Consider the following 12,402-nt stretch of genomic DNA (forward strand, 5'->3'; position numbering starts at 1 on the left):
AAATTATTGATTACTCATTAATGACTAAATCCAGTTCAGCCACCAACAATGTAAGACACTTCCATTGGGACAAACACACAAAGGTGAAAAAAAAGGACCGAAGGTGAGAATAAACAGGTAGCTGATAGATATCAAAGAAAAACATAATAAAATCAAGAGAAAAATAAAGTTTCAGACTTTCTGTTATGTTTCCATTTACAATATGATATTTACCCAACGAATTGTACAACATCAGAGAAGGATGACTTTACATCACACTTAAAAAAGATGACATCATATTGGATTATAGGAGGAATTGACTATAAAAATTTACTAAGTAACCTCACAGTAAAATAATAGTTGATCAAGTGTTTCAGAAAAAAAAGAAGAACAAAATCCACAAGGATCCGCCTTGAAATGAAATTGTTTCTGTATAAAATCTATAACTTGGTAAATCTTAAACATAATTTTGTAAAGAGTCTCTTTGACCTTTGATGTGCCAAATAAAAGGTAAGCTTTATCCCTTACTGAGGTTTCAGCATCTCAAAAAAACAATAATAATAATAACATAGCCTAATCATCAGTGGTAACATGTTTAAGTTCTTTGTAAATAAGTTTATTATAGGCTACTTACTGTCTAAGAGGTCTACCGGTTAGAAGTTAATATAATCTATAAATGCATATTAAGCAAATTAATCAAAGTAAAAATAAGCAAACAACCTACGGTGGATAAACCTATTGATTATGTTTATATAATTAACAAACAAACCTTACTATTGAGTAAAATACAGTTACCAAGACATTACAACTTTATATATTGCTTACCCTGTCCTGTCCCTAAAAAGTAATGGCAAATCCGTAAAATTATAATAGGCCTAGTCTAGCTAGGTTATTGTTAATATAAATATAAAATGTTTGCATTTATATTATATATATTTATTTAAATTAACTGTTTATATGAATATACATTTAGGTTTGATATTTGTATGTATCATATATCATTGTTTACGATATTTTCGTTCTCTTACTGTTAGCAGCATTTATTTTCGAAACGGATGTCGAAGTTTGTTCCTTCGCGTTTTCCGTAGATTTGTATGAGGTACGCGCGGGACTCTCAAATGTTGCTGCTAGTGTTTAACAACAACGAGTTTATTTTCTGTTCTAATTAGTGTGGATTAATATGTCATGGTTAATATGGTCTTAAATGCGATATTAGTTGTAGTTTAGTCGACAGTGTTGGTGTGGAAGTTTCGTTAAGCGGATCAGTTGTTTTATTTTAGTGTATGAGGCGCAGCGCCACAGGAAACAACATAACGTTAGTTGATACATGACAGAACAATGCATATTTATTTGATTGTATTTAGATAAGTTGGAATAAATTCCTGATCCAGAATGGTAGGTGGCAATATTAATAATTTAACTTGATGTCGATTTGTGTGTGTTTAGATACCTGTGGTCTTTATACAAATGAAGTGTTTGTTATTGAGTCGTGTTAAGAAAATCCAGTAAAATCTACCTCAATTATTAATAACTTTAGAGGAGAAGTCTAGCACCCAGTCAGGTGGCCAAAAGGAAGCAAGGGCCGGACTCAGATGATGAGGACTGGGAGCCTGACATCGTGAGTTGGACACAATTAAAGCTCTTAATTGAATGATCATCATCAGCGAGGATGTGATACACACACACACACACACACACGCACGCACGATTATAAATTGTTCTAAAATGTTGATTGTTTGTTATATTACCATTTTGAATGTATATGTACGTGTGTGTTATATATAAACAGTCAACCCAAATATTATTCAGACACCAAATATAATTTTGTTCTAGCGGGTGCAGGATACTATTGTTCATTTATGTAAGTGATGATAGCAAAATAATGTAAACTGTGACGACACAAATATTATTCATATAGTGGACTACCAGTAAAATGTATAAACATTTAGGACCACATTATTCAGACACTTGCTTTGGCAATACATTGTAACAATTGTCATGCCTATAAGCACACTTTGAATTGAATTGACTGTGGTCACTCCTACAGGCACCGCAGAGTAAGAGAGACTGTCGAGAAAACTACATCTCTCCCTTCAGGAAAGCCCTGACGCCACTCACCAACAGGCCCGTCTGCGCCGATGGCAATGAGCATGTCCGTATTCTCACCAGTTTTCAATCAGCTTTGGCATATTTAAATCTGCATATTTGTGATATTTTTACCTTTTATAAAGGCCATTCCCCCCCAATCTTATTAAATATCTAGTAAAATTCTCACTCACTTGCCCCTTCAAGCGGACAAGCTGTTGATTGTATTAGAACACATTGGAAATCTAACAAATAAAAACAGAAAACTGGTAAAATTGTTAAAAAAAAATTAATTTTTATATATTATATAAAATAATATTAAATATGAACTATTACTATAAATAACTAATTATTTGTTTCTTCTTTTTTCAGGAAGTCTTCATTCGCAAGATCTTATCAAAGCCGTTTAAAATTCCCATTCAAAATTATACAGGTCAGTCTGTACTCAGAGCTCATTTATGTATTTTTAATTAAGTAATTAGTGTGATGATAATAATAATACGTTTAATAATATGTTTAATTTATAAAGCGCCTTTCCCAAGCTCAAGAACGCTTCACAATAACAGTAAATAGCAAGCCGTTTATACATAGCAAGCCAAGTCTTGGCCCAGTCCAAGTAATGAGTGATTTCAGTTGCAAATCGCACTACATTTACAATACAACATGAAAACCATAGGTAACAAACATTAATTACAGACAGCATGGCGGGCAGATGAAACAGATTATTGGTAGTGAGTTAACATTTTGACTGTTATGTCAAGTTAACCTTTTCATGACTGATAATACTGATTAAACAATTGTGTTTTGAGTTTACATTTAAATGCATGTAGCGTGGTTGTTGTCCTGAGAGGCAGGGGGAGAGTTGTAGAGGTTCAGAGTGTCTTGTGTTGCTCCGATCAGGCTCGTTGGGTCTGAGGGCTCTGGGATTGAAGCGGGCCGGTGTGAGGAAGTCCCTGCATGACCCGTTTGAAGATGGAGCTCTGGTTCTATATGAGCCGCCTGCCATCAGTGCTCATGAGCTCATCAAAGCAGAAAAGTCAGTCATATCTGTTGATTATCAGATGGGTCTTATATTGCAGCTCCTCAACAATGACACAAATGACTTTGATTTGTTCTTTTGCAGGGAGAAGTTACCAGTGCATGTGGTTGTAGATCCAGTGCTCACTAAAGTGCTTCGGCCCCATCAACGAGAGGTATGATCTTGCTATATAGATGAATCGGAGGTGAAAGAGTGATCAAAATGACAGATATTTTCACTATAATTATTCCCCTTTTTTTGGGAAAGACCTTTCAGACAAATACACAATTTTCTTCTGTAGGGTGTAAAGTTCCTGTGGGACTGTGTAACAGGAAGGCGGATTGAAAACTCGTACGGCTGTATTATGGCGGATGAGATGGGGCTTGGAAAGACGCTGCAGTGCATCACTCTCATGTGGACTTTACTGAAACAGAGTCCTGATTTCAAACCCGAGATCGACAAGGCCATTGTGGTGTCCCCTTCCAGCCTCGTGCGAAACTGGTACAATGAAGTAGGCAAATGGCTCGGCGGACGCATCCAGCCTGTCGCTATTGATGGCGGCTCCAAAGACGAGATAGATCGCAAACTTGGTATTCTTCTTCTTGTTCTTTTGTTAAGATAGGAGTTATTTATAGGCTTCAAGTTAATTTCACTTGGGATTCAAAACTGATAAAGAAGACTTTCCAGAGAATATATCTTTAATTGTTTGTTTCTATTAAGACTGGGACACACCGAGCCAAAAGTTGGCTGTTGTGCAATGTCAGGCTGTTTTTTAAGCGTTGGTCAGCTTAATTTTTACTGGTGTGTTCCTCACTGGCTCTAGTCAGACACCATCAAGGTTTTTTGGCCGATTCAGTATGTGAGGCCATCGCCCATCGGTGAGAGAGAAATCTGATTAGATGCTCAGCTTAGATGTTGCTCAGTGTAGATGTTCAGCTTAGCAAACAAGTTTAAAGAAGAATAAAAGTAAAAGTGATAAAAGCGAGCAAAGAAGTCAAGATGGCACAGACAGAAGGCTGTTGTAATTTTGTTTAAAGGGATAGTTCACCCAAAAATGAAAATGTGATGTTTATCTGCTTACCCCCAGTGCATCCATCATGTAGGTGTGTTTGTTTCTTCAGTAGAACACAAATGAAGATTTTTAACTCCAACCGTTGCTGTGTGCCAGTCATATAATGGTGTGAATGTGTTACAACTTTAAGAGCAAAACAAAAAACATTTTTTTTTTTTTTTTTTTTTTTTTTTAGATCTTTTAAGTTTTAGGGGAATTGACTTTAATTAGAGGGACAGAAATCTCTCATAAAAATATCTTCAGTTGTATTTGAAAGATCATTGAAAATCTCATAGGTATAAAATAACCTGTGTGTGTAGATGACAGAATTTACATTTTTGGGTGATTTATACTTGTACCTAGATACTGTAAGCTGAGTCTTAGATAAAACTAACTCTGTATTGTGAGTCATATTGTTAAAATAAACAATATATATATATCGTTGCATTTCTATGTTGCGATATCTTGATATGTAATGTATCATCACAACCCTACTATTGAGACCTGCTGATATAGACAGATATTTACTTGCAAACATAGAAAGAACATGCTAGTTGACATTTACCTTAAGTCTTTTTGGTGTGTTCAAGCACAGTTTTTTTGTCGAAGAGGCGACATCACAATCAGATTTTGTCACAGCTAGTTTTTTGACTTTGGCATGCTTTACCACGTTTTATGTTTGCACTTTTTTTTTTACTGGAAACCTAGACATACTGATTATAAAAGGTTTTTTTTGGCCGTGTGTGTGTTTTAATTTGAGTTATTAAAGACCCTCATTGTCTGGCCACTATACTTCATCTTGTTTTGAATGACCCTGTTACTCAGCTTTCACTGTTCATGTTCATGTCATGTTCTTTCAGAGAACTTCATCTCCCAGCATGGCATGAGAGTTCCAACTCCAATTTTGATAATATCCTATGAAACTTTCCGCCTCCACACTGAAGTCCTGCACAAAGGCAGAGTTGGACTGGTTATCTGTGATGAGGTAAGTGTACAATAATAAGTACATAAATAATAATAAAATGATTCATAGAAAGCCTGTAAATATTAGGGAATTTTAAAATTGTTATTTTCAGACCTGGAAAAGTAAGAGAAATGTATAACATTTTTAAAAGTCATGGAAATTTCTCAAGTGAATACCATTTTAAAACATAATACACTGATTCAGCAGAGATGCACTAAATGAAGCAAAAGTGCAAGTAAAGATATTTATAATGTTACAAAAGGTTCTATTTAAATTTTCAAATTAATGTAGAATCCTGAAAGAAATCACACAAGAGATGTCCCTCAAGAAGAGAGCAAAGGATGTGGAGAGATTCACAGAAAGCATTTATTTTATTTTAGTACGTTTTTTTTTTTTTTTGTCAGATTAATGTAGATTTGATAAGAATAAAAGCGTTTCACACCAAGGGCAATAAAAATAATTCTAAAGATATCCATACCACACCTATAACGATAATGGCACAGAGAAACAATGTCATTGGAATCGCTTTCAGAACTTTTTCGTTTTCAAAATTTTCCTGATGAACCATAGAAACATTGGCAACTGATCAGAATCCATCCTGCTGTAACAAATTCAAGCATTTAAAGTGGCAGGCAACAAAATTGCAGCACTTATAAATTAAAAGAAAGTGCTGATGTGGGTGCTAAAATAGTTGTCTTTATAGTTATAATTCTTAGTTAATTCAACGGTCTTTGAGACTTTTTTTCTAGAATGAAAAAAATCTTACTGACCCCAGACTTTTGGAACGGTAGCGTATCTTGGGTTTCCAATCCGTATGGCCGTATCTGTGTTGTTTGTTTAGGGTCACAGGCTGAAAAACTCTGACAACCAGACGTACCAGGCGCTGAACTCTATGAACGCCCAGAGGAGAGTGCTGATATCTGGAACACCCATTCAGAACGACTTACTGGAATATTTCAGTTTGGTGCACTTTGTAAATGCTGGTATCCTTGGTAAGAGACTTTTGATCCTTCCAGTTGTACATGACCCTGTGGAGAACTTCAGTGAAGTGCTCACAATACATGTTGATTGAGTAATCATTTGTCCATCCGTCTCTTCTCTTAGGCACAGCTCAGGAGTTTAAGAAACGGTTTGAGATTCCAATCCTAAAGGGTCGTGACGCTGACGCCAGTGATAAAGACAGGGTTGCCGGAGAGGAGAAGCTCAAGGAGCTCATCAGCATTGTCAACAGGTGAGCATGAGAGAAAATGGCTACTCTATCTCACTATTCAAATCCTTTCAATTAAACACTGTGTTTGTTTTACTAAGGTGTTTGATTCGAAGAACCTCAGATATTCTTTCCAAGTATCTGCCTGTGAAGATTGAACAAGTTGTTTGCTGCAAGTAAGAAATCAGTTGGTCTTATTCCCTACTTTCAATAACCTCATGCATGTGCCATCATTAGCACTTGAGCAGTACGTTTAGATGAAAATGGCTTTATTTTAATGTGACTGTTATCATTTAGCCTTAAAGGGAGCAGTAATTAGTAATATTTTGTGTTTTTGTCAGTCTGACTCCTCTCCAGAAGGAACTGTACAAGTTATTCCTCAATCAGGCCAAACCTGTAGAGAGTCTACAGACCGGCAAGATCACAGTGTCTTCCCTGTCATCCATCACCTCGCTTAAGAAGCTCTGCAACCGTGAGTGTGGGCCTATTAATCTTTGACCTCTTCATCAACATAAGCAACACTTTTTTTTTCTTTTTTGCTAAAGTTATTGTTACATGAAAACTTCAACAACAAAAAAATCCCCTCCCACTTTTAGATCCTGCCTTGATTTATGAGAAGTGTCTGGCAGGAGAAGAGGGCTTTGATGGAGCAATGGACCTGTTCCCACACAATTATTCAACTAAAGCAGTGGAACCACAGCTCTCAGGTCAGTTCTGACAGACAACATTTATAGGTCAAAGTTTTTTTATTTTTTTTTACTTGTTCAAAAAAACTAAAATATGAAGCAGCACAGCTGTTTAGGACATTGATGATAATACATGTTTCCTGAAATGATTTCTGAAGGATCATGTGACACTGAAGTCTGGAGTAATGATGCTCAAATACAGCTTTGATTACAGGAATAAAATACATTTTACTATATATTCAAATGGATTATTACTGGTTAGCAGAAGAGACTTTAAATAATGTTACAGTCCCTAAACCTTGTGTCAGGAATGCATTTTTGAAATAAGTTAACAATATTTGTACTCGGCAAATATTTTTCAGTGGCATTTTTTTTTATATATGTATAATTTCAAATCCCTTTTATGTGTAACACTTCAATTGAATCGGTTATTGACGAAATCTGGACCTATATAATTAAATCCAAATCAAATAAGAAATGATCTGTAAAACAACATGGTACAAACCTTAAGTTTTAAATTGGCCATAACCCATAATGTGTGGCATTTAAGCCCAGATTCATTGATGTCTGTGTGACTGCCTTGTTTTCAGGGAAGATGCTGGTGCTGGACTATATCCTGGCGATGACCAGAACAACAACGAGTGACAAAGTGGTTCTGGTCTCTAACTACACACAGACTTTGGACCTTTTTGAAAAGCTGTGTCGAACCCGAAGGTGAGGGATTCTGATAATATATATCTAACCTCAGTGTAGAGTACAAATGGATTTGATCTGGAAGTCCCATCTACCTCCCTATAGAGGTTCACAACAATATCTACAATTTTTAACCATCAACCAAAGTATTACCATTCAGGCTTATGATGTTTATTAATATATTTTCCTTCATGAACAGATACCTTTATGTTAGACTGGATGGGACAATGTCCATCAAGAAGAGAGCAAAGGTTGTGGAGAGATTCAACAGCCCCTCTGTAAGTCTGTTTCTATTCATACGCAATCTGTCATATAAAGTCTTAGTGTTATTTTTGTACTATTGTTTTGGCTTATCTTTAATTTTAGATTGTCATTTGTAATTTTCAGTTTGAAATTGTAGTGCTTTAGCTTAAAATAGAAATGTTGCCTTGTGAGCTAGCTGAAATGAGTTTCATTTTCATCTATTTCTAGTTTTTTATTTCAGTTTAATTCCTCTCTTCCAGAATCCAGAGTTCATCTTCATGCTGAGCAGTAAGGCTGGAGGCTGTGGGCTGAATCTGATTGGTGCAAATCGCCTGGTGATGTTTGACCCTGACTGGAATCCAGCCAATGACGAGCAGGCGATGGCTAGAGTGTGGCGAGATGGACAGAAGAAGACCTGCTACATCTACAGACTGCTGTCGGTGAGTTAAAGAGAGATATTTTCCAAATGAAATGCCTACAGATGTCTCTTATTGTACAAGATGCTCATCATTTTAAAAGTGGATCATGAGCCTGCTTGTTCCCCCCCCCTCTCTGTTAGACGGGAACAATAGAGGAAAAGATCTTGCAGAGACAGGCTCATAAGAAAGCTTTGAGTAGCTGTGTAGTGGATGAGGAACAGGATGTGGAAAGACATTTCTCTCTTGGAGAGCTACGAGAACTCTTCTCACTCAACGAGAAAACAGTCAGCGACACACATGACAGGTAAAAATGCAATAAAGGTGATGTAAGAGTTTTTTAATAATAAAATAGATTCTCTTAAGCCAGTTAATGTTCAATAGCATGACATTCATGGCTTTATCTCCCCCACACGTGTAAATATTGAGCGTCCCAGGCACCATCAAAAGTCGGTCTGATCAGATCTGTGAATCTTTCCAACTCAACCTATAGTGAGTTTAGGGCGTGGCTTCTGTAGCAGGCGGAGCCAGAGGTTTAATTAAGCCTTTGTGGGACCATGACTGACTAGTTACATGGGAAAAGACATTCAGCTTCGGTTAAAGAAGTGCAAGACACTTCAAAGTGAACAGGGCATTGTGGTGCTACGCGCTACAATTAACGTATCAATATTGGTTCCCACGTGAGGTGTCTGAACATGAACAAAAGGCAGAGTTTTGCCGTTTATTTAATTCAACCCCACATTAAAATATCAATAAAACTTAGCATGTATTTGTAACAGAAAAAATGCTGTAAAGGGTCAAAAACATGACATCCAATCAAATTACCAGCAGCGTGCATATAATAGGTTGCATGCACAGAATTGTGGCCTTGGGCCCAGATTTCAGGTTTAAAATGTGAGGCGCACTGCACTGCCTTTTTTTGTTTTGTTTGTTTGTTTTCTAATTTAGAAAAGAGCAGTGCGCTGTTTTTTTCTAAATTAAAAGAAAAGGGCACCCGGGGAACACAAACAGCATACAAAATACTCACTGCCAATAGAAAACCATTAAAAAAGGCACCTCTCACAAAAACGAGTTCTGTCTGATTGGAGCCTTAGCAAATGCCGCTACATTACTGCCGTTCTCCACAATGTACCTTTTGTAAAGTTGGAGTTTTACACCTATTAGCATGAAGAACAAGTATAGACAGTGCATTGAGATCGATTTAAAACTCAAACTTTCTTTGATACAAAAAACATTCCGGTAACATTTACAATACGGATGCATTAATTCATGCTTAACTAATGCACGGATAATCACGAGTTAATGTAAGACTCATGAAGAACTAAACAATTTATTGATGATAATTAATGAAGATTCTATATGATTAATAGATTAAATAATCATTAAATAGTTATTAGTTAAATGTCTCATTATTTCCTTAATAAAACATTAAACTAATAATGTAAATGAACATGTTAATTACCACAATGGGTCAAAGCAATGGATTTCAACTTCCAGTTGTCTGCTTTAATTAATCATTGGCTAATGATTTACAAAGTTATCGTTATGACTTGTTGTCTATTAACTAATTCAAAATTAATTCAAAACACAATTACATAACAATTAGTTAATAGTCATGTGCCCCAACAAGTAAAGTCATAATATTATGACACCTTTGTAAATCATTAGCTAATGATTAATTAAAGCAGACGACTGGAAGTTGAAAGGCATGGCTTTAACTAATAATGTAAATAAACCTGTTCATTAACACAGCAGGTCAGTGTTATTAAGGAATTAATACATGATGATACATTTAATTAATAGCAAATCATATATTATTTAATCACATAGAATGTTCATTAGTTGCTGATGCAGTAATCATTAATAAATGGTTTAGTTCTTCATGATTCATAAATTAACTCATGATTATCTGCGCATTAGTTAAAGGGGGGGTGAAACACTCAGTTTCAGTCAGTGTCATGTCAATCTTGAGTACCTATAGAGTAGCATTGCATCCTGCATATCTCCGAAAAGTCTTTATTTTTTTTATAATTATATAAGAAAGATGCGCTGTTCCGTGTCTTTCCGAAAAAAGCAGAGCGGGTGGGGGCGTGTCGTGTGAGCGGAGCTAAATAATGACGTGTGCGCGCTGCTGCTATTGTGTTGAGTCGAGTGCGTCGTAAAGCTGTGTCATCCCTAACAGCGGGAAAAAACTTTATTCAAAATAAAAATATGGCTTTTAATCAGATACAGCCATACATCTATGGTCCGGAATCAGGCCCAGAGGCTGCAGTTGAACAGGAGCAGCAGCAAAAACGACTAGAGCAGGACGTCTCTGGTACAAGTTATACACTAACTATATAATATGCTTAGCGGCTTGTGTTATTTACATATTTATACTTGAATTATATCGTCGTATTTTTGTCTTTGAAGGTGTACATGTGGGAAGTGCAGTTGTGCACGTGTGTGTGTGTGTTTACGTGTGGTTTGTGTAGACAGTAAGCGGACTGGTTTTGCACGGCAGGTTAAGTTAGTGTTTACATAGAAAGACACGGAATAGTAGCGCATTTGAATGACGAAGCGCGCTTATTTAGTTCAACATATTTCCCCACTCTTTGTGTATTGTTGTTTGGAGTGCTTTTACAATACACAAACATAAAGTTACACATATAGTGGCCAGCTAAACAAATGTACACGCACTACACATCGCATGCTCCATTGATCAACTATACGTGATCGTGTTTGGGCTACTTGATGAGCATAGGCAAAAACACAGACATTTGAAGCAGTCTCACTCACCGCCTGCGGTTCTAACGTTGGGACCTTTATCGTTGGGACTGCTCCATCATTCAGCATTAGGTGATTGGGAAAATCCGGCGTCGAGCTGGGCCTTGTTTATGAAACAGTCGGCACCGAAATGCAGCGAACAGATATAAACATTCGCGCAACTCAGTTGCTGATCCGGAAAAGCAAATTACATCCACTGTTGCCTTAACGCGGGGTTTTTGGGGAATCTGTGCAGGACTGTCTTGGTCTGGCAACCAAAAACGCACTTTTTTGGTGACATTGTTATGTGCACATCACCTGTCCAGCATCCTACAAGCCAGCGCTTTGATGGGCGTAGCCTGTTACTTTCGCTCTCTCCCTCGCTCTCTCTCACGCGCTTCCGGTAGAATTGTCCGTAAGGCCCATACAAGGAAATTCCGCCCCCATTAACGTCAAAGGGGACGCATGATCTCAAAAAACTTGCCGAAACTTATGACTAACCGGAAGTAGTATTTTTGACAAAGAAATACTCCCATCAAACGTCCACCTTAACTTTTGAAACTTTGTCTATGTTTAGTATGGGAATCCAAGTCTTTAACAGTGTAAAAAGATCAGTATGCATGAAACAGCATTTCACCCCCCTTTAAGCATGAATTAATGCATATTAGTGCACCTGTATTATAAATTGTTACCGACTTTTCCTGTGAGTTCTTGTTTTTAATGTTGATATTAATGTGATATTTATACACGCAATTCAAAATTCAGTTAATGTACAAAGATTATCAAATGTGGCATTTTTATTGACGATCTTTTTGTGTGTCAGGTTTCGCTGTAGGCGCTGCATAAACAATCGGCAGGTGCGTCCTCCTCCAGATGATTCAGACTGCACCAGCGATCTGTCCAACTGGCATCACTGTGCAGACAAGAGAGGCCTGAGGGACCCTGTGCTGCAGGCATCCTGGGACGCTGCTGTCTCTTTCGTCTTTCACCAGCGCTCTCATGAGGACCAGAGAGGAGTCGTCTGAGCATCATTAATGAATGCACCAGATCGTAAAGGCTGAAAGCTGGAACTGATATCAGAGCTGATCTGGGAACAGTAAGAGAGCTTCTGGAACTTGAAGAGAAACGTTCTGCTTTTCAATCGTTAACAGAATACGTTTCCTGTTACTTTATTTATTCTGTGCATTTATGAAACTTCAAATATTCAATGGTTATCCCTATCGGTGTCATTAAACGTGAGCTATATCCAAGGTGTTTATGCGAGTCGTTTCTTACGTCACAGCTGCATGGTCTTTTTTCCCCACACGGGAATGCA

General features: G+C 37.1%; 1 protein-coding gene across 1 annotated transcript; it reads left to right on the forward strand.

Annotated features, from left to right (window-relative positions):
• Positions 1 to 1,069: 1,069 nt before the first annotated feature.
• On the forward strand, positions 1,070 to 12,337 carry rad54l (RAD54 like). The gene is made up of 18 exons (XM_067458888.1): positions 1,070 to 1,374; positions 1,517 to 1,597; positions 2,027 to 2,131; positions 2,437 to 2,497; positions 2,965 to 3,100; positions 3,188 to 3,257; positions 3,384 to 3,672; positions 4,994 to 5,118; positions 5,939 to 6,089; positions 6,202 to 6,328; positions 6,406 to 6,480; positions 6,646 to 6,776; positions 6,901 to 7,011; positions 7,581 to 7,704; positions 7,883 to 7,961; positions 8,187 to 8,366; positions 8,486 to 8,649; positions 11,911 to 12,337. Exons 1-18 carry the CDS (start codon positions 1,372 to 1,374, stop codon positions 12,110 to 12,112), a joined length of 2,214 nt encoding a protein of 737 aa, XP_067314989.1. The 5' UTR covers positions 1,070 to 1,371; the 3' UTR covers positions 12,113 to 12,337.
• The last annotated feature ends 65 nt before the right edge of the window (positions 12,338 to 12,402 follow it).

The sequence above is a fragment of the Pseudorasbora parva genome, chromosome 12 (genome assembly GCF_024679245.1).
Source record: "Pseudorasbora parva isolate DD20220531a chromosome 12, ASM2467924v1, whole genome shotgun sequence".
NCBI classification, from domain to species: Eukaryota; Metazoa; Chordata; class Actinopteri; order Cypriniformes; family Gobionidae; genus Pseudorasbora; species Pseudorasbora parva.

Bases quoted from the DNA above. Each gene is read 5' to 3' on its own strand.
- rad54l (XM_067458888.1), top strand. The intron at 1,598-2,026 runs GTGAGTTGGACA...TCACTCCTACAG, and splicing joins AGGACTGGGAGCCTGACATC to GCACCGCAGAGTAAGAGAGA. The intron at 5,119-5,938 runs GTAAGTGTACAA...TTGTTTGTTTAG, and splicing joins GACTGGTTATCTGTGATGAG to GGTCACAGGCTGAAAAACTC.